The sequence below is a fragment of the Jaculus jaculus genome, chromosome 9, assembly GCF_020740685.1.
Source record: "Jaculus jaculus isolate mJacJac1 chromosome 9, mJacJac1.mat.Y.cur, whole genome shotgun sequence".
Lineage (NCBI taxonomy): Eukaryota > Metazoa > Chordata > Mammalia > Rodentia > Dipodidae > Jaculus > Jaculus jaculus.
In genome coordinates this window covers 116,999,846-117,026,965 of record NC_059110.1, presented here as the reverse complement: position 1 = coordinate 117,026,965, position 27,120 = coordinate 116,999,846, and the positions used below count along the sequence as shown (strand labels likewise).

The 27,120-nt window shown below is 44.1% G+C and overlaps 1 protein-coding gene across 2 annotated transcripts in view; it reads right to left on the bottom strand.

Annotated features, from left to right (window-relative positions):
• Positions 1-26,982, bottom strand: part of Lsm12 (LSM12 homolog) — a 29,026-nt gene extending 2,044 nt beyond the window's left edge. For both annotated transcript variants that reach the window (XM_004655287.2, XM_045158680.1), the window contains exons 1-4: positions 26,817-26,982; positions 24,881-25,014; positions 2,499-2,608; positions 1,055-1,181 (exon numbers count right to left, since the gene is read on the bottom strand). In XM_004655287.2, coding sequence (XP_004655344.1) covers positions 1,055-1,181; positions 2,499-2,608; positions 24,881-25,014; positions 26,817-26,940 — 495 coding nt within the window. In that variant the 5' untranslated portion in view covers positions 26,941-26,982. The remainder of the gene's footprint in view (positions 1-1,054; positions 1,182-2,498; positions 2,609-24,880; positions 25,015-26,816) is intronic.
• Positions 26,983-27,120: the final 138 nt, after the last annotated feature.

Below are 27,120 nucleotides of genomic sequence, written 5' to 3'. Positions count from 1 at the left end.
GGTTTCTCAATCACTCCTCACATGTATTTATTTATTAATTTATGAGAAACAGAGGTAGATAGAGAGAATGGGTATGCCAGGGCCTCCAGCCATTGCAAACGAACTCCAGATGTATGTACCACCTTGTGCATCTGGCTTATGTGGGTATTAGGGAACTGAACATGGGTCCATTGGCTTTGCAGGCAGTCACCTTAACCACTAAGCCATTTCTCCAGCCCTCCACCTTAATTTTTATTATTTATTTATTTTTATTTTTTGGTTTTTCGAGGTAGGGTTTCACTCTTGTCCAGGCTCACCTGGAATTCAGTACGTAGTCTCATGTGCAAGGATTAAAGGCATGCTCCACCACATCTGGCTTTTTTTTTCTTCACCTTATTTTATGAGACAGGGTCTCTCACTAAACCTAGAGTCCACCATTTGGCTAGAATGGCTAGCCAGCAAGCCACATGGACACCCTGTCTCCACCTCCCCAGCTCTGGAACTATAGATATGCTGCCGTGACCAATTTCACATGGGTACTAGTCATTCTCAGGTCCTCTTGCTTATATATACAGCAAACACTTTACCAACTGAGCCACCTCTCCAGACCCTTCTTCCTCCCTAACGTTAAGTGCATGAAAAAACTAGTATAAAGGAGAATCAGTCCTATTGCACTTAGTAAATTCACAATGATAATCTGTCAATGTTCAAATATAAGAGTATGAGGGCAACTGATCTGTAACATCTAGTCCTTCCCAGAAGGGCACCTACAGCGAAGAAGCCAGCCTGAGCTGAGAGGAATACTCTGGTTCCATAGCTAGGAATGGTCTAACTAATTTGATAAAGATATGTAGCAAGGACACAAGGTTCACCATTCACTATATTCCACATATCAGCCAATGGCTCCATCCCTACATCTTCCAAGCCACAACTACAGAGTCCTGCCAACAGTACAGGGAGGGGAAGCAGGGCTGCCAGGAGGCATCGTGGATGCACAACTACAATGTCCTGTCCCAACAGAGGAGAAGAAGGGTGGGGAATCCTCTCCCTAGAGTTTCAAGGCTCCTTTACTTACTATTTTGCGTACATGGCTCAGTGCACTCCCCTCTTTGCCTTTACAGTTCTCCACTTGATATGGGGGTGTAATAACAACTTCTTCCATGACTACGATGTTTTTTTCTTGCCATTTACAGTCTTTAATGCTGGAAGGAGAAGAAAGCAGGTGAATGTTATCTCTTGGGAACCTCTCACACCTGCCTGGCGAAGAACTAACTCCAGGAGGCTGACCCCAAGTTCCCAGCTCACCACTCAGCCAGCAGCTAGATGGCAGCAGCCAGAGAGAGGAGCCAAGAAACATTCCTGGGCACGGCTGGCCAGGAAAGCAATGAAACTGATGCTCACTTATCCCGAGGAGCCCAGAACTGTTACTCTGAAGCGTCAGGGACCTGGAGAACCATAAAACATTTGGTGGCAGCCTCACAAGTCCAAACCAAGTTTAGTTACAAACAACAATTAGACTCAGGCTACTATATTCAACTTAATAGCCTCAGGCAGAGACTGACAACTGTTTTCTAGCCAGGGTCAAACAGTACATAATTTTAGGCTTTGGAGGACATGGAATCTGTTACTACTAAATTCTGCCACTGTGGTGCAAAAAAAAGCCACAGAGAATATATTTACAAATGAGTAGATTTGGCCCAAGGAGAAATATCACCTCTACAATGACAGGACGCCCCTTCTTTCAGTGATCTGTATTCTGCCTCCAATATCCACCACGAGAGCTGAGTTCCAACTGGCCCCTCTCAATTATCAGACATCTAGACAACTGCCAGACCGGGAAAGCCCATCTGAGTTCAAACTTGGAAACCCCCAGGGCAGCTGATGCTAAGAGAGTTCCTTCATGTACCTATAAATGCTCAGATACACCAGGGCCTCCAACAATTCTAGTGCCGGCTGCCATCTGTTTGCTAGACCTAGGGTGGTTAAACAAGGTAACAGAAGGCAGTGGGGGGGAGGGGGACAGGAGAAGGGAGTGTCAAATGTTCCAGATTTTCAGCAGTTAGGGAAGCTAGTGGAGTCAAATGATTTCTGCTGTGACAAAAATGCCTAACTGCTTTTTACAAGGAAGTAGGAAGGTAGCCTTCTACTTGGACATTGTACAACTGAGAAAAGTGATATAACTTTCTGTTAATAAAACTACCATGTTCAGAGAATACCAAAAAACAAGAAGCTAAGCAATAAATTATGGACGACTAAGACTAGAAAGGAACCCTTACAGACAATCCAATGCAAAACAAAGTTTTACAGACAAGAAACTGAAGCCCAGAGACAACCCAGTCCTATCACACTGTTCTCCTGTGCACAGGAGCACCAAGCACCACACCTCAGGATACCAGTGTGCTTCCAAATCCAGCTTTCCTGGGACACATTTAGGAAGAAACTACTCTAAGTCTACAATCAGACATACACCCAGGTAACATCACCCCTCAGAAAAAGAACCCCTATGCTCCCCGACTCACGTCTTGTGAATGGTCTGGAAGAGCTGCTGGCCCTCCAGGGAGACACCAGCGCTGATTGCATAGGCCTGGCTCAGCTTCTCCTCCTTCTCCGTTCGTGCTTTGCTGGCAAGCTAGGGCAAGGGAAAGGAAAGAAACTCAGAAAAGCACTCAATTCCATTCTTTCCAACAGTCAGTGCCTAAACTAAAGAAACAGGCCAGAAAAGACTGGTCTGGATAGTTTATCACTGGACTCCCAAATGAAAACAAAACAAACAAACAAACAAAAAAAAACCCTACAACCCAGTACTGGATAGGCACTGCTATTCTTGGAAAGCACCTTTCCCTTCCTTTCTACCTGAGGGTTCCCATGTACAACATGTACTATGCTCGGGTTAGAGATTCAGCCTGAAGATGGCACGAAGACAGATCATATACATGTAAACAGTAGCATGAGACTTCAGTGATAAAGGAAGAGGGAGAAAATAAAGCAGAGTAACATTACACAGTAGGCCTGGGGACTAGCTGAAGGCAAGTGATGGCCAAAGATAAAAGGCTCTAACTCATACATTCCTAAAGAGAAAATATGTACTTGTCCTCTACTGTACTAAAGCATTAAGTTTAGAAATTAATGTGCACCACACCTTTACAGACCAAAAGTAGAGGCAATCAAGGCTTTGCGTGTCCAATATTATCTGTGCTCACACAATGAGCCAGGACTCAAGCAAACCTAACCATGGATGCTACCTACCTTCATCTGAGCTGAGGGCAATCCTGCCCAGCTCTTCAGAAAAAGGAATGGTCTGAATTCTACCTCATGTCTGTTCCTTCACCGCCCTCTGGTGGAACAATCACAAAATGATCAAAAGATATTCTAATAAAATCTAATAGTCTAATAAAACCTAGGAAATCCTTTCCAATAAAATAGACTAGGAAGCATCAGTCTGTACTGTCCCCCACATACACCTGGGTTACAAAGAAAAATTTGAGTGTGAGACAAAACAAATGTGTTAAATAAGGCAGTTAAGACAAACAGAAAGGCACATAATGCATCTAAAAAGCAAACTAATCTTACAATGCTGTCATCCAGACACAGTAGCCTTGATATTCATGACCTCACAGTGGCTGATGCTGCCTAAACAAGATCTGCATAACAGGAAGAAAAAAATGATGATATCAAAATAGAAGAGAGACAGAGTTGGAAAAAAGGAATTCAGTGGAAAGGGGCTGGGAAGGGGTAAAAGGGAGGGTGTGAGAGGGTTATGATCATGGTATATTGTCTCTATGTATGGAAGTTGTCAATAAATAGTTTTAAAAAAGCAAACTAGTGATTCTACAGCCGAGTGTGTGAATCTGCAGCACACTATACACACATGCGCACACATACACACATAAACACACAATCTTTGCCAAAACATCAGCTTCTTAAATACAAAGGATTATATCTTGCTTTAAGTTGCCCTCCAAAACATAAGCCAAACAGTGCCATAGAGGAATAAAGTGAACAAAGCGTCTAATTCTTTAATGGAAAAATGAAGCACTTTATTATGGCCTGGGTTTGACTACAAGAAAGGGAAATTTGGGGCTGGAGAAATGGTTCAGTGGTTAAGGTGCTTGCCTGTGAAGCCTAAGGACCCAGGTTCATTTCCCCAGAACTCATATAGGCCAGATGCACACGGAGGTACACGCAGCTACAGTTGTTTGCAGTAGCTAGAGGCCCTGGCACACCCATTCTCTCCCTCTTCCTAATGTATTTTATAAAATGGAAATCGGGCTGGAGGAATGGCTTAGTGGTTAAAATGCTTGCCTGAAAAGCCAAAGGACCCAAGTTTGATTTCCCAGAACCCATGTAAGCCAGATGCACAAGGTGGCACATGCGTCTGGAGTTTGTCTGCAGTGGCTAGAGGCCTGGCACACCCATTCTATCTGTCTTTCAAATAAATGAAATTTTTAAAATAATTTTTAAAAAAGGAAATCAAACCAGGTGTGGTGGCACACGCCTTTAATCCCATCACTTGGGAGGCAAAGGCAGGAGGATCGCTGTGAGTTCAAGGCCACCCTGAAACAACAATGAATTCCAGGTTAAGTCTGGGCTAGAGCCAGATCCTACAGGGGGGGGGGGGGAGTGTGAAGAGGGGTGTGTGTGTGTGTGTGTGTGTGCATACACGCGTGTGTGCAGAAGGTTAATCCTCGCACATACTGTCATTTCAGTCTCCCCAAATAGAGGAAAGCAAGGCAAACCGCTCCTGTGATTTGAAGCCAGAGCTCACCTGTCTTCAGGAAATGGACAGACACAGAAACAAGAGTGGCATATAAATAATCTTTCAGATCTGGCTACCACTCTGGCACCATAAGGCCACAACTTCACAGAGAAATCAGTGTATCCTGAACAACGGCCATTCCAACTGTAGTGCGAAAGCCTCACAGCTTGAAAACAGTTGCTATGGAAAGAGAACTACTGATGTGTATTTTAAGCAACAAGCAACACTTTTTCAGGAACCAAGAAAACCTTGGTAACCAAGAGGGGTTTCCTTGAGTCTTGCTTTCTAAATAATGCCTTAGAAAATCCAAAGTCTCCAAGAAGGAAAAACTGGAGAGTGGCAGAGATCCTTGCCAGAAGCACGTGGCCAGGCAAGTGTTCATCTCATGAACCACAGGAGTGTCTCTTTGAAGTATCAATCCCTTATAAAATGTTTCTCCTTGTAAAACTAAACTCAAGATTGTTCCTCTCCAGCATGTGGTAATTACTGAACTCAAAGAGTAAAATGTCCTTGTCACCTACATGATAGTTAAAAAGTGTATCACCCTATTCAGTAAGACATCAGAGTTGGCTCAGGAAACCAGGAATCTCTGCAGAATGTGTTAAGAATGGAAATGACAAGCCGGGCATGGTGGCACACACCTTTAATCCCAGCACTTAGGAGGGAGAAATAGAAGGATGGTGTGAGTCAAGGCCACCCTGAGACTACAGAGTGAATTCCAGGTCAGCCTGAGCTACAGTGAGACCCTACCTCAAAAAAAGAAAAAAAAAAAAAAAAGAATGGAAATGACAAATTAAGCTGGGGTGGGGAAGGACCAGAAGAGTTTGATTTTTTGTTTTTCGAGGTAGAGTCTCACTCTGGCCCAGGCTGACCTGCAGTTATGTAGTCTCAGGGTGGTCTCAAACTCAGTGATCCTCCTACCTCTGCCTCCCAAGTGCTGGGATTAAAGGTGTGTGCCATTTTGTCCAGCAAAGTTTTGTTTTTGCCAAAGACTAGTCAGCCTGAGTAACAGTGACAGTGGCTACACAAGATTTCAAAATATATACCCCTTGCTCAACCCCCACCCCAAACAGTAGCTGTCCAATCTCTTCTGAAGGTTCTGAAAGCAAAGGAAAATTAAGTAGGTGATTATGCACCTGATTTCTAGTGTGAACAAATCCCAAAATGCTAAACTATGTAAGGGGGCATGTGGCAAAGTCAGCAGAAATGAGTGCCAGTTAGCTGGATTAACTGCTGCACCCTCCACTACTACCTGTGCGGTGCCCTAAGCAAGAGCGCTATCACCAACCTGCACTGCACATTGGCTGTATTACTAAGCCATAATGTCCTCTCAACGACTTTACCTGAACCTGCAACTCCAAATGACACCTTCAGCTGCCAGTCAGACCTTGTACTTCCATGGCAATCTGAAAAAAATGCTTCAACCAACTAACCTTTAGCTACAAGAATCAGCTTTCACCAGGAAGTTGTACAAACAGTAAACTTCTCTCCGAGGACACCTGGGCTGCGAATGCAGCTCAGTTGGCAGAGCTCTTGCCCAGCATTCAAAGCCCTGGTTTCATCACCAGCACTGTGTAAATAGGCACATAAGCCAAGAATGGTGGCACACACCTGTAAATCCAGCAGGTAGGAGGCTGAGGAGGACCATAAATTCAAGATCATCCTCAGCTACATACAGAGTCTGAGGCCAGCCTGGGTTACAGAAGACTGTTTCAAAGCCAGGCATAGTGACACACACCTTTACTCCCAGCACTCAGGAGGTGGAGGTAGGAGGATCACCATAAATTCAATACCAGTCTGAGACTACAGAGTGAATTCCAGGTCAGCCTAAGCTACAGTGACCTTACCTTTCAGGAACAAAACAAAATAGACCCAGCCAATCAGGTATGGAGATATTGTCACCATAAAAACAATCTACAGCCAGGTGTGGTAGCACATACCTTTAATCCCAAGGCTCAGGAGGCAGAGATAGGAGAATCACCGTGAGTTCCAGCCACCCTGACACTACATAGTGAATTCCAGGTCAGCCTGAGCTAGTGTAACACCCTGGCTCAAAAAACCAAATCAAAACAAACAAACAAACAAATCATATGTTTCCTCTCCTCAAAAGTAGAAGCCTAGGTAAAAGGACATTATCTTGCTTGCTCTTTATCAGACATGAAAACTCACACAGAACATGGATAAGCCATCTTTTGTAGAAATAATCATGATTCTACCTTCAACTTAACTATTAATAAAATCAAATATTCCCACATCTTTGTAACTGTATACTTATAAATGCTCCACTTATTCCAAGTTAGCAAATTGATGGTTACTGTCAGAAGGCAGAGAGAGCTCATAGCTATACCTAATAGCAAAGGTGTCAGGTATGTCTTTTAGGCTTGAGTCAAAGATTGCAATTTTTTAAATGCAATGACTATCACCCATACTGCACTTCAATTTTTTTGTTTTGTTTTGTTTTTGTTTTAAGAGGTAGGGTCTCACTCTAGCCCAGGCTGACCTGGAATTCACTATGGAGTGTCAGGGTAGCTTCGAACTCACAGTGATCCTCCTACCTCTGCCTCCCGAGTGCTGGGATTAAAGGCGTGTGCCACCACACCCGGCTAGCACTTCATTTTTAATGCTAACATACCACCAGTCAAAACTGAAGCACTGGGACTGGAGAGATGGCTTAGTGGTTAAGGTGCTTGCCTGCAAAGCCAAAGAACCCAGGTTCCATTCCCTAGTCTCCTAATATACAAGGTGGCATAAACACCGTGGCAGGCCTATTCTCTCTTTCTGCCTCTGTGTCTCTCAAATAAATAATAAAAATATTAAATAAATAAATAAATTAAGCTGGGTGTGGTGGTATGCACCCCTTTAATCCCAGCACTCGGGAGGCAGAGGTAGGAGGATCCCCGTGAGTTCAAGACCAGTCTTAAATTATATAGTGAATTCCAGGTCAGCCTGGGCTACAGTGAGACCCTACCTCAAAACAACAAAAAGATGGGCTGAAGAGATGGCTTAGTGGTTAAGGCGTTTGCCTCCAAAGTCAAAGGACCTCAATTCATTTCCCTAGGACCCAGATGCACAAGGTGGTGCCCGTGTCTGGAGTTCCTTTGCAGTGGCAGGAGGCCCTGGCATCCCCGTTCTCTTCCTCTTCCCTGCTCTCTCTCTCTCTCTCAAATAAAAATAAGGGCTGGAGAGATGGCTTGGTGGTTAAGCGCTTGCCTGTGAAGCCTAAGGACCCCGGTTCGAGGCTCAGTTCCCCAGGTCCCACGTTAGCCAGATGCACAAGGGGGCGCACGCGTCTGGAGTTCGTTTGCAGAGGCTGGAAGCCCTGGCGCGCCCATTCTCTCTCTCTCCCTCTATCTGTCTTTCTCTCTGTGTCTGTCGCTCTCAAATAAATAAAAATTTAAAAATAAAATAAAAATAAAAAAATAAAAGGATGCTTACCAGGTGGCCAGTCCTCTCTTTAAAAAAATAAATAAAAATAAAAATTAAATAAAAAAAAGCTAAAGCACTGCCCGATATAGTGATGCACACCTTTAAACCCAGCACTCACAGGCACAGGTAGGAGGCTGTGAGTTCAAGGCCAGCCTAAGACCACACACTGAATTCCAGGTCAGCTTAGGCTAGAGTAAGACTCTACCTCAAAAAACAAAACAAACAAGAAGCCAGGCATGACGCACGCCTTTAATCCCATCGCTAGGGAGGCAGAGGTAGGAATATTGCTATGAGCTCGAGGCCACCCTAATACTACATAGTGAATTCCAGGTCAGCCTGAGCTACAGTAAGACCCTACCTCAAAAAAAAAAGGGGGGGAGGGTTGTAGGGATGGCTTAGCAGTTAAGGCATTTGCCTGCAAAGCCAAAGGACCTAGGTTCAATTCCCCAGGGCCGATGTTAGCCAGCTACACAAGTAGGCCCTGGCCCGCCCATTCTCTCTCCCTCTGTTCTCTGTCAAATAAATAAAATAATTAAATTTACAACAAAAAAAAAAAAAAGCACAAATTTTAAGTGCACACTAGGTTTAGGTAAGTCAAAAACATAAACCTATAAATATGTGTAACTAATGTGCATGTGGCTTAACTGAAATGGCTACATATAAGGGGCTGGGAAGATGGCTTAGTGGTTAAAGGCACATTTGCTTGCAAAGCCTGCCAGCCTGGGGTTCAATTCCCCAGCACCCACATAAAACCAAGTGCACAAAGTCAAAGGGCTGCGTGTATCAACCTGCACTTTCCTGCCTCTTTTCATTTTGTATTATCTCCAATGAGAACAAAGTCATTCCTCGTCTACAAACCAGGGCCATTTTATAAATAGCACCTTGATATGGGCAAAGGAGAAAAGCAAACAAACTTTACACTAAAGCATGTAAGTATTAAATGGTTCCTAGTCATGCCTGCTTGCTGGGTAACACAAGTGAGTGATTAAATGAACACCAAGAGCACCTATCTCCTTGTGCATTCAGTGCCATGAAGGAGAAAGGAAATCACAACAACAAAACCCAAGCAATATGCCATTTATCTTGGGACTTACTCACCAGCTGGGTCATCTATTAGCACACAGCCAGTCCAGGAAAACACAGGTGCCATAGAAAATCCAGAGGGATTCCTACTCCACACATTTAACAAATTAAGACAGCTGACATGACAAGAGAAGTAGAGTCCAGGGAGGATCCTACTGCTCTGAGTTACTGACGCCACTGTATGGCTCTCAGTTTGCTGTCCCTGTATATTTGGGTCTTCCAATACAGCTGTCCTCACAGAGATCAGTAAGCATTGCAGCTGCTGCCTAAAGCCAATGCTGCCTACAAGCCTGGTGGGGCCTAGGTCAGCAGACAAGTGTGACTACGACAACTGTTATCCCAATGAACCATGCTCCTCCCTTTCAGATCCAGTACTTAGAAAGCCCTTATTCTTGTGATTTGAGACAGGGTCTCACTGTATAGGTCAGGCTGGTTTGGAATTTAGGTTCCTCCTACCTCAGCCCCCCGAGTGCTTGGATTACAGGCCTATGCCACCACATCTGGATAGAAAAATCCTCATTCTTGGCTAGTAACAAACAATAAAAAAATTTTTTTTGCAGTGATTGGAGGCCATCTCTGCCACTTTCTCGAAAAAATAAATAAATAAAATATTATGAAAAAAAATAGTCAAGGCTGGCCTGTACTACCTGATCACTTTCTCAAAAACCACTAGAGAGCCAGGTATGGTGGTGCATGCCTCTAATGCCAGCACTCGGGAGGCAGAGGTAGGAGGATCGCTGTGAGTTCCAGGCTACCCTGGGACTACATAGTGTATTTCAGGTCAGCCTGTGCTAGAGGGAGACCCTACCATGAAAAACCAAAAATAAATAAATAAATAATCAAAGTTGGTCGGGCATGGTGGCACAAGCCTTTAATCTCAGCACTCAGGAGGCAGAGGTACTTGGATTAATGTGAGTTGAGGCACTTATCAGCAAAGTCAGAGGACCCAGGTTCAATTCCTCAGGATCCATGAAAAACTGATGCACAAGGTGGTGCTTGCGTCTGAAGTTCATTTGCAGTGGCTACAGTCCCTGGCATGTCCATCCTCTCTACCTGCCTCTATTTATCACTTCCTGTTCCAAGACTAGATCTATTAAATACCTAGCTATGATGAAAAACACTCTACAATTCTAGGATGCTATAAGACACTTGTAAAACCCATCATATTCTACAATACAGAACGTGATCAAGCTACAGTCAATATAAATTATAAGCAAAATTTAATCTTCAACTGCATACACACACACACACACACATACATATATAAAGTGAAATTTGAACTCAAGAATTTATCTAAGAACATATACTGAATGAGCCATTTCACAATATGGCTACTGTGTGAGGTTGTCAAAACAGCACTGTGAAAATATTAAATACCACTTTAACATTATTAGCACAGAGAAGGTAGATTGTGGGTTATTTCAGAAAAGTTATATATCCAGCCTTCCTACAGCTAATGTTCTCATAATCCTTTCCCCCCTTTTTTTTCCTTACAAATGTTATGATGTTTAAGGTATACAATGTGCTAAGAAGTATATAGGAAAACAATCATTATAGTGGTTAAATTCCCATATCCAAACCAAAAACACACCTGTCCCAGCACTCAAGAGGCTGAGACAGGACAATGAGTTCCAGGCCAGCCTGGGATATAATGAGATCTCAAAAAACTGAAAATCAGGAGCTGGAGAGAGAGCATAGCAGTTAAGGCACTTGCCTGCAAAGCCTAAGGACCAAGGTTCAGTTCCCAGTACCCACATGAGACAAACGCACATGGCGGCACATACATCTGGTGTTTGTTTGCAGTGGCTCTAGGAGGCCCTGGTGTGCCTATTCTTTCTCTCCCTTCCCTCTCCACTCCACCTTTCAAATAAGTAAATAAAAATTCAAAAAAAAAGTAAAACTAAAAGTATAACCAAAAAACAAATATCCATCTAGCACATATCCACCCAGTTGCTAAGGTCCTAAGTCCAAAGAGAGTATTTTCAAAAAACAAACAAAAAACCTGAATCCCAGCACTCAGGAGATGGAGACAGAAGGACCAAGACTTCAAAGCCACCCTTGCTACATACCAATGTGGCTAGTGTGGACTACTTGAGACTCTGCATCAAGAAAAAAGAAAAAGAAAAGAAAAAACACCCAGCAACAATGACAGGCATGATGACCCATGCCTTTAATCCCATCACTAGGGAGGCAGCATTATGAGATGGAAGCCAGCCTGGACTAGAGTGAGACCGTAACTCAAAAGGAAAAAAAAAAAGACTAGACAGATGGCTTAGTGAATAAGGCAATTGCCTGCAGAGTCAAAGGACCAAGGTTCAACTCCCCAGGACCCACGTAAACTATATGCACAAGGTGGCACATTGGAGTTCACTTTAGTGGCTAGAGGCCCTGTCATGCCCAATTGCTCTCTTTCTCTCTATAGTCTCTCTCAATTTTTTATTTTTATTTTTTTATTGCTTTTCAAGGTGGCACACACCTTTAATCCCAGCACTCGGAAGCAGAGATAGGAGGATCCCTGTGAGTTCGAAGCTACCCTGAGCCTACATAGTGAATTCCAGGTCAGCCTGGGCCAGAGTGAAACCCTACTTTGAATCCCCCCCAAAAAGGAAAAAAAATAAATATCTAAAATAATCAGTTCAAAAATGTGTTTAACTTTATCATCCAAACTAAGAGGCTACATTTATAGATAAATAAAGCTTTTTTGTAAGTATACTGTTTTCAAGTTTTTTTTTTCTTAAGTAGAAACTTGTCTTTCCCTCTGTTACACAGCACTCTGATTTTTCTATGGCTTTTTTTCGTGTTGTTTTTAGGGGTTTGGACTTTGAAACACAGGAGTCTCTCGCCATGTCACACTGGCCTCGGTTTTGAAATCTTCCTGCTTTAGCCTCCTGAATAGCTGAATACAGGCGTACACCACCACTGAACTAAGAGCTGATCTTCCTCAGTGATAGAGCCATATGCTGCTGCTTCCCGTACCATGACAGAGAGAAAAGAAGGAAAAGTGAAGAGACAGATTCTGGCTCAAACTCCATAATATGTACAAGGCATGTGAACCCAAGCAAAGTAATGTCTCCTAACATATGATCTGCTCTTCCTCTATGTTAAAACCCATTCTGGAGGGTCAATGTTGTTAATCAGTAAAATACATACCTACACCCACCAATGTCATTACAGCATTAATTCCCACCCACGCCCACAAAAGTATGTAAGGTAATGTATGTATTCACTTGGTTTTTAGCTACCCCAGAATGTACACACATATCAAAACATAACTGACAGCATCAGTGGAAGCTTCTTATAATAACTTCTTGGCCATGGCAACGGTCGTGTGGTTCTGGGTTGGTCTGTGAAAAACCAACTGAGCAGCTGCTTTGTGCTATGGCTTTGAGAACTACTTCTAAAGACAAAACCTAATGAAAAGTGCCCTTGGACTCAGTGATTAAACGTGCTTGCTTTTATAGGTTTTTTTTTTTTTTTTCCTTTGTTTTTTTGAGGTAGGGTCTCACTCTGGCCTAGGCTGACCTGGAATTCACTATGGAGTCTCAGGGTGGCCTTGAACTCATGGTGATCCTCCTACCTCTGCCTCCCAAGTGCTGGGATTAAAGGCACGCAGCTACGTGCTTGCTTTTAAAGTCTGACAGCCTGGGTTCAATGTCCTAGTACCCACATAAAGGCAAACGCACAAAGTGATGAATCCATCTGGAGTTTGTTTGCAGTGGCCCACTCTCATCCTGTTTCCCTCCATCTTTGCGTACAAATACATTAAAAAAAGTTTCTTCTCTATTCAGACTACTATGCTCCAGTTTAGCTCAGTGTCAGAAGAGCACATTTTTAAACTAGAGAAAGACAAACTGAGCATTGACATTTATTCTTCCTGGTCACTTCTGAGAAGCCTTCTCCCTAAAATGCTTACTACTCCATGTCAAGGGTTGGTAAACAATAGCTACAGGCCAAATTCAGTTATGTTTTAGTAGAGCAAAATCAGCCATTTGCTTACATATTGTCTACAAAGTCAAAGTTGAGTAGTTTTATCAGATACAAGAATGGTCCACAAAGCCTAGATTATTTGGCCCTTTACAAAGTTTCCAGCTCCTTATCCTATGCTATGCTCCTAACTGTTACCATGGAGCTGAACAAGTTACTGTAGCTCAGGGGTAGAAACCATGCTTAGCATGTACAAGGGCCTGGATTCAATCCCCAGTATAACCCTACAAATGTTGCTATCTCCCAACACTCTGAACAAATATGAAGCCAAGGGCAGTATCTTGATTATCTTGCCATTCCCTACTACCTGGGAGGGAGAGAAAAAGGGAAGGTGAACATAAGAATCTCAACAGCTATTAAAAGTTCATAGAATGGGGCTAGAGAAATGGCTTAGTGGTTAAGGCACTTGCGTGCGAACCCTAAGGACCCAGGCTCAATTCCCCACTACCCACATAAGCCGGTAGCACATGTGTCTGGAGTTTGTTTGCAGTGGCTAGAGGCCTGACATGCCCATTTTCTATCTGTATCTTCCTCTCTCTTTCTCAAATATAAACATTTTTTTTTTAAAAAAAGGCCAGATTTGGTAGTACACGCCTTTAACCCCAACACTCAGGAGGCAGAGATAGGAGGATCCCTGTGAGTTCAATGCCACCCTGAGACTATATAGTGAATTCCATGTCAGCCATGGCTAGAGTGAGACCCTACCTCAAAAAAAAAAAAAAAATTGATAGAATCAATCATAAAGCTAACAATTCCCAGTGATGAAGTGACTTATGGTGACCCAACTCACTAGCAGACCAGCTGTAAAACAAATTCAGTTCTTGCAGGGCATGGTGGCACAACTATATCCTAGCACCCAGGAGAAATAGAAAGCAGGAGAATCACAAGTTGGAGGACATCCCACTCCTGTCCCCCAATATCCCTCCCCACAAAAAAGAATGTATTTCTTCAAACTACCCACATTCTTTTTTTGGGGGGGGGCGGGCTTTGAGGTAGGGTCTCACTCTAGCCCAGGCTGACCTGGAATTCATTACGTAGTCTCTCAGGGCGGTCTGGAACTCACAGCAATCCTACCTCTACTCCCAAAGGCTAGATTAAAGGCATGTCCTACAGCTTAATTAAAAAAAAATATTTATTGAGAGAGGGAGGGAGGGAGGAAGGGAGAATGGGCACAATAGGGCCTCTAGCAACTGAAAATGAACTCCAAATGCATGTGCCACATCATGCCCTTATGTGGGTTCTGGGGAATTGAGCCTGGGTCCTTAGGCTAAGCCATCTCTCCAGCTTTGCTTTTGAGCTTTTATTTGAACAATTCTATCTTAGAAAATTCAGAATCATGTGAACAGGGTACAATGCTATTACACACCAAAAAAAAAGATAAAATGGGGCGTGGCTCAGCAGTATAGCATTTACCTAGCATTCTTCTAAGCTCTGGGTTCAAACTCCAGCACCACACCCCCACCCCACATACAACACAAAGATATTGAAGGATTCCCCTTCCACAATTCTTAAGCTTCCTCTTTCATTCCACTGCTGGAGATAGACATAAGACAATCAACAACAAAATAGAATCATTTCAAAAAACTGCTACTTTATATTTTCTCTACTATTTCATATTTTCTCTAGTTGTGTCTCTTCTATTTCCTGCTGAGTTGGAAAAAAAATCTAACTTACATCAAAGGGTCTAATTAGGCAGCACACTTCCTATGTCAATAAGATGAGCGAACACTCAGCATCTCTTCTGAAGTCTTCAGTACAAACTGCAAGCCTCTGCAGCTCTGCACTGTACCAGCTTTACAGGTACCTCAGAAACTTCAGCTCCTTTTCACCATGCTTAAACTACCCTTGGCCACAGAGAAACACCAAGTACATACTCTTAGAAGAGAAAAACTTTTTCTGGTAGTACTCACAATCAAAACCAGGGCCTCACGTAAGCTAGGCAAATGCTCCAACTGTTACTATATCCCCAGCCCAAGAGGAACTTTTCATGTTAAACAATGTAAACAGCCAGGTGTGGTGGTACCCACTTTTAATCCCAGCACTGGGGAAGGCAGACTTAGGAAGGAGTTCAATACAAGCCTGAGAAATACATAGCCAATTCCAGGTCAGCCTGGGCTATGGCAAGACCCTAGGGTGGGGGAAGAAGCCCCCACCTAAATTAGCTGTTTCCAGTTACAGTCAATCCGGCAACCTGAGATACCACAAAGCATCCTGCAAGGTTAGTTCCAAGGGAAAACAGATACAGCGTACTTATAAACAGCTCTACAAATGAATGATTGAATGAAATCCAAAGATAACCCTCCAACCTAATTTTAGTTTTTAGTTTCTGACTCCTCTTCCCAGCAAACCTTTTCCAAGACTTGGCAAGCAAGCAGTACAGTAAGTAAAGACTTCTGGTACTCCCCAAGCTATTACTTCCCACTGTTTTCTTATGAAAGTGGGTGAACTACTTGTTTATAACAATAGAGTGGAGGCACATGTTTGTAATCCCAACATTTGGAAGCTGGAGGCATAAGGACCAGGAGTTCAAGGTCATCTTCAGCTATACAGTAAGCTCCACATTAGCCTGGGCTACATGAGACTGTCTCAATAAGTAAATAAACAAGCAGATGAAGAAATCTGACAGGCACAAAAAGCAAAGGTAGTTCACAAACTACATAAGAGCTCCTGCTTTTTGGGTTAAGCACAAAAAAGAAATGTGAGGGATGAAGAGATATGGTTAAGGCACTTGCCTGCAAAGCCTAACAACTTTGGTTTGATTCCCCAGTACCCATGTAAAGCTAAATGCTTCTAGAGTTTGTTTGCAGTGGCTGGAGGCCCTGGCATGCCCATCCTGTCTCTCTTTTCTCTATCTCTCTGCTTGCAAATAATAAAAATATTTAGCCAGGTGTGGTAGCACACACCTTTAATCCCAGCATTCAGGAGGCAGAGGCAGGAGGAGCACCCTGAGTTCAGGTCACCCTGAGACTACACAGTAAATCTTATTCAGCCTGGGCTAGAATAAGATCCTTCCTCAAAAAACAAAAGATTGCCAGGTGTGGTGGTGCACGCCTTTCATCTCAGCACTTGGGAGGCAGAGGTACGAGGCCACCAAAACTACATAGTGAATTCCAGATCAGCCTGGGACCGAATGAGACCCTACCTCAAAAAAAAAAAAAAAAAAAAAAAAAAAGCCAGGCGTGGTGGTGCACACCTCTAATCCCAGCACTCGGGAGGCAGAGGTAGGAGGTAGAGGACCATGAGTTTGAGGCCACCCTGAGACTCCATAGTGAATCCCAGGTCAGCCTGGGCTAGAGTGAGACCCTACCTCGAAAAACCAAAAAGAGGGCTGGAGAGATGGCTTAGTGGTTAAGGCGCTTGCCTGCAAAGCCTAAGAACGCATGTCCAAATCTCCAGATCCCATGTAGGTAGACACAGTGAAGCAAGCATGCAATGTTGCACACTCTCTCTTTGCCTCTCTTTCTCCCTCAAAACTAAAAGGCCTGGAGAGATGGCTTGGTGATTAAGGCATTTGCATGCACAGCCAAAGAACCCGGCTTCAATTTCCCAGGACCCATGTAAGCCAGATGCACAAGGGGGCCCATGCATCTGGAGTTCATTTGCAGTAGCTGGAAGCCCTGATGTGCCCATTCTTTCTTTCTCTTTACCAGCCTCTCCCTCTCTCTCTAAATAGAAATAAAACCTTTTTTTAAAAAAATAAATTTAGCCGGGCGTGGTGGCTCACGCCTTTAATCCCAGCACTCGGGAGGCAGAGGTAGGAGGATTGCCATGAGTTCAAAGGCCACCCTGAGATGACAGAGTTAATTCCAGGTCAGCCTGGACCAGAGTGAGACCCTACCTCGAAAAAACAAAAAAAAAAAACACAAAAAAAATTAAAAAAGAACCAGAGGGCTGGAGGGATGGCTTAGTGGTTAAGGCATTTGTCTGCTAAGCCAAAGGACCCAGGTTAGATTCCCCAGGATCCACGTTAGCCAGATGCACTAGGTGGCACATGCATCTGGAGTTCATTTGCAGTGGCTGGAAGCCCTGATGTGCCCATTCTCTCTCTCTGTCAAATACATAAATAAAAATATTTTTTAAAAAAAGATAATGGAAGATAATGTTTCACAGATATGTTTAAAAAAATAAGGGGGGGGGCCTGGAAAGATGGTTTCAATGGCTAAGGCGCTTGCCTATAAAGCCTAAGGACCAGGATTCAATTTCTCAGTACCCATGTAAAACCCGATGCGCATCTGGTGTTGATGTGCAGTGGCTATAGTGTGCCCATTCTATCTGCCTTTTTCTCTCTCACTCTCAAGTAAATAAATAATTTTTAAAAAAATGAGACTACAAGCTGGAGAGTGGCTTAGGGGTTGAGGCTTGCCTGCAAACCCAAAGGACCCAGATTCACTTCTCCAAGACCCACATAAGTCAGATGCACATGGCACATGCATCTGGAGTTCATTTGCAGTGGATGGATACCCTGGTGTACCCATATTCTCTCACTCTAATAAATAAATAAATTAAAAATGAGACTTCAGGGCTGGAGAGATGGCTTAGCGGTTAAGCGCTTGCCTGTGAAGCCTAAGGACCCCGGTTCGAGGCTCGGTTCCCCAGGTCCCACGTTAGCCAGATGCACAAGGGGGCGCACGCGTCTAGAGTTCGTTTGCAGAGGCTGGAAGCCCTGGCGTGCCCATTCTCTCTCTCCCTCTATCTGTCTTTCTATCTGTGTCTGTCACTCTCAAATAAATAAATAAATAAAATTTAAAAAAAAAGAAGTTATTTAAAAAAAGAAAAAAAAATGAGACTTCATAGTGAATTCCAGGTCAGCCTGGGCTAGAGTGGGACCCTACCTCAAAAAGAAGAAAATTAGCTGGGTATAGTAGCATACGGCTTTAATGTCAGAACTCAGTAGGCTGAGGTAGCAGGACTGTTGTGAGTTCAAGGCCAGTCTGGGACTACAGAGGGAGTTCCAGGTCAGCCTGGACTAGTATCAGATCCTGCCTCAAGTAAACCAAATGGAAATGCTTCTTTCTTTTAACCAAATGTTTGTTTCACTTTATTTATTTATTTATTTTTGGTTTTTCTAGGTAGGGTCTCACTCTGGCCCAGGCTGACCTAGAATTCACTGTGGAGTCTCAGGGCAGCCTCAAACTCACGCCAATCCTCCTACCTCTGCCTCCCAAGTGCTGGGATTAAAGGCGTGAGCCACCACACCTGGCTTCATCACTCCACTCTATTTTTTAATTTTTGAGGTAGGGTCTTGTTCTAGCCCAGAGTGACCTGGGATTAGTATCAGGTAGGTCTCAAACTCACAGCAACCCTCCTACCTCAGCCTCCGGTACTGGGATTAAAGGCTTTTGCTACCATACCCAACCAACTAAGAAATGTTTCTTAATAATTCATATTTAACAGTACTACACGCACTTCTAAATGGTGGTGCTTGGTCAAAAGGCTAGAAATCTAGTATCCTTTTATTTTTTTAGAATCTTTTAACTTTGAGAAAAATCAAGCCAAATGTGATGATCCATGCCTTTAAGCTCAGTACTAAGGAGGCAGAGGTAAGAGGATTGCTGTGAGTTCGAGGACACCTTGAGAATATATAATTCCAGATCAGCCTAGGCTACTACAGTGAGAACCTACCTCAAAAAAAAAAAAAAAAAAAAAAAAAATAGGCTGAAGAGATGGCTTAGTGGTTAAGGCACTTGCTGACAAAGCCAAAGGACCCAGGTTCGATTCCTCAGGACCCCTGTAAGCAAGATACACAAGATAGTGCATGTATCTGAAGTTCCTCTGCAGAGTCTGGAGGACCTGGTGTGCCCAATCTCTCTATATATCTGCCTCTTCCTCTCTCTCAAATAAATAAACAGTTTATTTATTTCAATGGGGAGTAGAAAGAGAGAGAATGGGCCAGGACCTCTAGCCACTGCAAATGAACTCCAGACACACGTGCCACCTTGTGAATCTGGCTTACATGGGTACTAGGGAATAAAACTTGGGTCCTTAGGCTTCACACAGGCAAGCTCCTTAACCGCTAAGCCATCTCTTTAGCCCTAAGTAAATAATTTTCTTTTAAATTAACTTTAAGGAAATCATCCTCTTCCTTTACTACTTACCAAAGGCTGGGGTAGAACAAGATAATTTTTATAACCACCAAAGTATACCTGTTCCCTTTAGCACCCTAGGAAGAAATCATTTTATTCAAATCAAAATTTCATGAGTTAGGGGTTGGGGATTTTGCTCAGTGGTAGAGTGCTTGCCTATAAAGTACAAGGCACTGGGTTCAGTCTTCAGCACCAAAAAGAAAAAAAAAATCATGAGCTATCACAGAAGGCCACCCAAGACCATCTACAGCTCCTATATTGTAGTAGGAGGTATCTGACTAAGTCAGAGTTTTTACCATCTATCAGCATCTAAGAATGGGACACCCTGAATCTAACAGCCTTCATGATGAAACCCAAGACCCTTCTAAATTTGTCCTCAGCCATCACTAGAATACATGTGGCATGTTCCTGGAATCTAACATGGGACCTTCAAACATAATGCAACTACAGACTCTACCCCGTACTGTTGCAGCTGCTTAAATGTTTCCTTGCTTTGCTGAACAGAAGCAAACACACTACATTCCCAAGAGAGGCAAGAGAATATTATTAAAAGATTCCTCCATAGGAAAAAAAAAAAGTCCACCATACGAATTCCACGCATAAAGAAAAAGTAGCTTCTACTAAAGTCAAAAGCACAGCTACACATCTAATTATTGAATAAGCAGAATCTATTTTGTGCAAGGCTTCTATGTACAATAGTAAGCCTAGGTAGGGCTACGTAAATAGCTTAGTGGTCAAGTGCTTGCATGTATGAAGCCCTGGGTTCAAATCCCAGTACTGTATTAAGAAAGAAAAGAGGGCTGGAGAGAGGGTTTAGTGGTTTAGCGCTTGCCTGTGAAGCCTAAGGACCCCGGTTCGAGGCTCAGTTCCCCAGGACCCACGTTAGCCAGATGTGCAAGGGGGCACACACGTCTGGAGTTCGTTTGCAGGGGCTGGAAGCCCTGGCGTGCCCATGCTCTCTGTCACTCTCAAATAAATAAATAAAAATTAAATTAAAAAAAAAAAGAAAAGAAGGGCTGAAGAGATGGTTTAGCAGTAAAGGTGTTTGCCTGCAAAGACTAGGACTCAGGTTCAATTCCCCAGGACCCACATAAGACAGATGCACAAGGTGGCACATGCACCTGGAGTTCCTTTGCAGCAGCAGGAGGCCCTGGCATGCCAATTTTCTCTCTCAAATAAGTAAATTTAATTTTTTTTTAAATCGAGCTGGGCGTGGTGGCGCACGCATTTAATGCCAGCACTCACGAGGCAAAGGTAGAAGGATCATCACGAGTTCGAAGCCACCCTGAGACTACATAACAACATAGTGAATTCAGCCTGGGCCAGAGTAAGACCATACCTCAAAAAAAATATATATATATATATACATATACATACACACACACACACACACACACACACACACGACATAGTGAATTCCAGGTCAGCCGGGGCTAGAGTGAGACCCTACCTTGAACTCCCCCCCACCCCATCCGAAAAAAGAGAATAACTAAGGTAGAAGCTGGAGACATGGCTTAATGGTTAAGGTGTTTGCCTGCAAAGCCTAAGGACCCAGGTTCAATTTTCCAGAAAACACGTAAGCCAGATGCACAGGATAGCACATTTGTCGGGAGTTCATTTGCAGTGGCTGAAGGCCCTGGCGTGTCCATTCTCATCCCCCAACTCTCTCTTAAATAAAGAAATAATAATCTTAAAAAAAACTGCTGGGTGTGGTGACACACACCTTTAATCCCAGCACTCAGGAGGCAGAGGTAGGAGGATCGCTGCAAGTTCGAGGCCACCCTGAGACTCCATAGTGAATTCCAGGTCAGCCTGGACTAGAGTGAGACCCTACCTGGGGGGGGGGGGGGGGGGGGACTAAGGCGAATGATTGAGGATGATTTCCAATGTCAATCATTGGCCTCCAAACACATCACACACATGCATACCATACATACACATACACAAAAAGAAAAAGCATTTCAAAGTGACTCAGGGTTTCAAGTGATCAGTTTGATCATGAAAGATTAAAATGTCCTTAACATCTACTGACGTATCAGACAGAGACAAAAATTAAATTCTAAAGCAGCAGTTTTCACATGTTTCAGTTGATGAACCCAAAATACTCCAGATCTTCACCGATGATGGAAATCACACAACTTCAGGTTAAAAAGCAATACCCTTATCCAATCTTGTAACCACCCAAAAGTCATAGAGACTCCAGGATTTAAGCAATAAAAAATAAAAATAAAAAAAAAAAATTACCAGGGCTGGAGAGATGGCTTAGTGGTTAAGGCACTTGCCTGCAAAGCCTAGGGACCCAGGTTCAATTCCCCAGGACCCACATAAAGCCAGATGCACATGGTGGCACATGTGTCTGGGGTATGTTTGCCTGACTGGAGGTTCTGGCATGCACATTCTCTCATCTGCCTCTTTCTCTCTCTCCCTCTCAAATAAATAAGTAAAAATAAAATATTTTTTAAAAATTCCAGACCCACACTTTCAGTCCCAGCACTAGGGAGGCTGAGATAGTAGAATCACCTTGAGTTCACACATGGGGCTACAGAGTAGGTTTCAGATCACCTTGGGCTAGAGTAAGACCCTGTCTCCAAAAAGAAAAAGAATATAGCCAGGTGTGGTAGTGCATGCTTTAATCTCAGTACTCAGGAGGCAGATGTAGGAGGATTGCTGTGAGTTCAAGGCCACCCTGAGATTTTAGAATTCCATGTCTGCCTGGGCTAGAGGCCCTACCTTGAAAAATGAAATAAGTAAATAAGGAGTTTTCTTCATAAAGGCAAAAGTCAAGCTCTTAACTATCTGGGTATAAGCCACATCATTTGTGTTTATGAGTGTGGTAGGATCAAATCTAGGGACTGACACATACTAGGCAAACCCTTTCCCACTAAACCACACCTCTAATACAAGATTTTTACTGTTGCTGTTTTTGTTTTTCAAGGCAGGGTCTCACTCTACTTCAAGCTGACCTGGAATTTACTATATAGTCTCAAGGTGGCCTGGAACTCAGTGACCCTCCTACCTCTGCCTCCTGAGTGCTGGGATTAAAGGTGTGAACCACCATGCCCACCAACTTTAAAAAGAAAATTCTTAAATGCTTTTCGAGGTAGAGTCTCACTCTAGCCCAGGCTGACCTGGAATTCACTCTGTAGTTTCAGGAAAGCCTGGAACTCATGGTAGTCCTACCTCTGCTTCAATCCCAGAGTGCTGGTATTAAAGGCATGTACCACCACCCCAGGCTCTGATTTTTGTTTTTGTTTTTCGAGATAGGGTCCAGGCTGACCTGGAAATCACTCTGCATTCCCAGGGTGGCCTCAAACTCACGGTGATCCTCTTTTAAGTTTTTATTTTTATTTATTTACTAGAGACAGAGAAAGGTGGGGAGAGAACAGGCGCACCAGGAACTCTAACCACTGCAAATGAACTCCAAATGTCCGTGCCACCTTGTGCATCTGTCTTACATGGGACCTGGAGAATGAAACTTGGGTCCTTCGGCTTCACAGGCAAGTGCCCTAATTGCTAAGCCATTTTTACAGCCCTCCTTTGATTATCTTTCTTTTGGTTTTTGTTTTTCAAAGTAGGGTCTCACTCTGGCCCAGAATGAACTGGAACTCACTCTGTAGTCTCAGGCTGGCCTCAAACTCACAGCTATCTTCCTACCTCAGCCTCTGAAGTACTAGGATTAAAGATGTGCACCACCAGATCTCACTTTTATGTTTTGAGGCAGGGTCTTGCTATGCAGCCTGGCTGGCTTAAAACTTGGAGCAATCCTCTTGCTTTTGCTGAATGCTGGGATTACAAGGATCACCAAGCCGGGCATATGCCTTTAATCCCAGCACTCAGGAGGCAGAGGTAAGAGGATTGCCATGAGTTCGAGGCCACCCTGAGACTCCATAGTGAAATGCAGGTCAGCCTGGGCTAGAGTGAGACCCTACCTGGAAAAAACAAAAACAAAAACAAAAACAAACAAACAAAAAAAAAAAATCACCACACCCAGCTTTTAAAAATGACATTTTCTGCCTGGTAGCATGCACCTTTATTCTCAGATCACTGTAAGCTCAAAGCTATCCTAAGACTACATAGTGAATATCAGGTCAGTCTGGGCTACACAGTAAGACCCTACCCAGAAAAAACAAACCAAATTACATTTTTCAACAGGTATGGTGGTACACACCTTTAATCCCAGCACCCGGGAGGCAGAGGTAGCAGGATCACTGTTGAGTTTGAGGCCACCCTGAGACTACATAGTGAATTCCTAGTCAGCTGGACTGGAGTGAAACCCTACCTCAAAAAATAAAAAATTAAAAATTAAAAAATTACATTTTTCTTTCTCTGTCTTTTTTGTTTGGTTTTTTTCTTTTTTGAGGCAGGGTCTCACTCTAGCCCAGGTTGACCTAGAAGTCACTATGTAGTCCCAGGCTGGGTGTCAACTCAATGCGATCCATCTACCTCAGTGTCCTAAGCACGTGTGCCACTTGGTTCTAGGTTTTCTGTTGTTTTTGGAGACACTGCCTCTTGTATACCAAGCTAGTTTCAAACTCACAATCAAAGATACTTAAAATTCACTTAAAATTAAAGAAAAAAGTTAAACAAATATGTTTTGTTTCTCTTTTGTTTTTTTCAAGGTAGGGTCTCACTCTGGCCCAAGCTGACCTGGAATTCACTATGTAGTCTCAGGATGGCCGAGAACTCATGGTGATTAAAGTGCTAGGATTAAAAGGCATGTGCCACCTTGCCCCACACAAGAATGGTTTTTAAAAAGATATGTAGATTGGGTTACAGCTAGATCCTACTTTGAGAAAAAAAAATCATTGTGTGACAGACTTGGTGGTGCTCGCCTTTAATCCTAGCACTTGGGAGGCCCAAATTGGAGGATCAACCCTTCCTGAGTTTGCAGCCACCCTGAGACTACATAGTAAATTCCAGATGAGCCTGCAGTAGAGCAAGACCTTACATTTAAAAAAAAGTATCAAGCAAGCCTAGTGGCACTGCCGGAGAGATGGTTTCGCAGTTACGATATTGTCTACAAGGCCAAAGGACCCAGGTTCAATCCTCAGGACCCACATAAGCACAAGGTGGTGCATGCATATGGAGTTTGTTTGCAGGGGCTGGAGACCCTAGCGTACCCATTCTCTCTCTTTTTCTCTCGCTCTCAAATAAATAAAAAAGCCAAGCAGCAGCACCTGTATCTCAGCACTTGGGAGATGGAGGCTGGAGAATTCAGAATTCAAGTTCATTATCAGCTATACAGCAAGTTCTAGGCCAGCCTCGGCTATATGAGACCCTGTTTTTTTAAAAAAAAAAAAAAAAAACTGGTCATGGTGGCAGCACACTCCTTTGATCCCAGCACTAGAGAGGATGAAACAGGAGTATTGGTTTGAGTTTGAAGCCAGCCTGGGACTACACAGTGAATTCCAGGTCAGCCTGGCCTAGAGAGCAAGCCTACCTTTAAAAATATAAACACCCAGAACAAGCAATCTAAATCAATAAAAACATAACAATATACCAAGAATCAACGAGACACATCTTTCTCAACATTTTGGACAGCCAGTCCTGCAGACCCTCGAGTCCTTACCTTACTAATATTGAGTGAAGCTAGGGGAGGAGGGGTTTCTGTTCGGTCATTAATTATTTCCACTTCTGAAACATATTGTAAGTTTATGAGCAAGATGTCTGCATGGTTGGGCTTTCCACTGGAAGAGGGACATTCTGGTGAAAAAATAAAGTTAAGGAAAATAGGGCAAGCAATGAATGGCACATCCCAAAAGGGAACTAAAAGACCATACACGCAAGGCTGTGTAAAAGGCATACACACCACAAGCAGAAGGCGGTCTAAGATTCATAGCTCTGTTCAGGAGCTCTCTGTCACTTTCCTCCTGGCCAAACGCATAACCAAAAGATATCAAGCTTTTCAACCAAATTTACAACTCAAAACAGAACATCACAGGGAAGAAAACTACCCAGGGTGACCTATCTAGCTCGTGTCCGTCCGTCCGTCCGTCCATCCATCCATCCATCCACCCACCATTTACTAAGATTCTGCTGTGTACCAATTAAAAGTACATTAAGTCCTCTTCCTAAAACTCTTCCAACTAAATCACTAGAGCGGTTTTAGACCAGGAATGACTTATTATTAAAATAATAGAAGGAAAAGCAACTGTTCTTGCTATAGTTAGATAAAAAAAGATGGCTTTCGCTGGGTGTGGTGGCGTACACCTTTAATCCCAGTACTTGGGAGGCAGAGGTGGGAGATGGCCATGAGTTCAAGACCACCCTGAGACTACATGGTGAATTCCAAGTCAGCTGAGCTAGAGTGAGATCCTACCATAAAAAACAAAACAAACAAAAAAAGCATCTTCCTGGGCTAGAAACCTACAAATTCTGTGTAAATAAGTTAAAATGTTTGCTACTGAAAGGCAACAGACTCTGCGGGAAACTTCATTCTGAAAGACATTATAAAGGACTTCTTTGCCTCAAAATAAATAAATAATGCAAGTAAATCCACCTGTGGCTCCATGACACATTTATTCCAACCAAGAAGTACTTTGGTTCCAATGGGAGTTTGCTGGACTAATTCAGAAATCATTTGCACTCCAAAGGAGCAGGCCAAGAGGTGGCCATGCAGTTTTACACTGGTACTTTCAAAAATGAAGACACGGATATAGAAAACTGAGGACTTTCGCGTGCTGAACTGAGCAAGAGAAAACGAGGACTTAACTTTCACCTGTAACTCACACATTCATACTCTTGCCAGCTGAAAAATCAGGCTTCCAATCCCAAAGCCCCTCCCACCGAAGAGCAATATTCAAAATGATTGAGAAACCTCAAAATCAGAGCATACACAAATACACACACGCGCGCACATGACACCATGCATATATGGGCACCAGCAAAACAATCATCAGTTCAGACACAAACTCGAGTCCAGCAGTTGCTCCCCCCCCACACACACACACACCCCAAACAGGCAAGGCCCGTTTGGTCACCATCCCACCTTCCCTTTCTTGGGCCAAATATCCCACCGAGCAGACAACCTCCTCCTAAATAAATCTCACATACCCTTTCCCTACCAACAGTTTCCATACCCTACACACCCCCTCCCCAGAGGGTTTCACCACTCCCCACTCCATCCGGGATCCAATCTACCAGCCCCCCTCCCACCACCACCACCACCCCCGCTCTAATCACTGTGTCCCCTTCTCGCAGCGTTCCACTCGAAAAGCCACTCGCGTGTCTGGACGCCCGCCGCCCCGCCTCCACCCACCAACCCTCGGTCGGGGCCCAGCTCCCGTAAGGGGTTGGGGAACAGGGACCCCGAAGTGGACCGAAGGGCCAGCGGGAGGGGGGAGGGGAGCTCAGGGCCGCGCGCATGCGCCCGGGGCGCCACGGTAGCCGGTCGCCCCTAGGCCGGGAGAGGGCCCTAGCCGCCGCCGCCGCCGTCCCCCGCCCCCCCCCCACACCACCGCACCTACACGCCGGCCTGACCTCGGGCTTCACGCACGGAAGGATACTTAAAGCCAGCATTTTGGACTGGTAGTCGAAGGCTACCACCTCGCCCTGTAGCCGCTGCTCCTGGCACGTCCGGCACGACACCTGGCTCCCGACGCTGAAGTACTCGCCCGGAGGAGCCGCCATCTTGGGAGAGCAGCCGCGGCCGGCGGCGGCGGCGGCGGCGGCAGCAGCGGGCGAAAGCCGGGCCCCCAGTAAGCGCCGCGCTGCGACGCACGGGGCGTGCTGACGTCACGCGCCGGGGGCGTGGCCTTGGCCCGGAGATGGGTGGGGCGGGAGCCTAAGGTGGAAGGGGCAAGAGGAAAT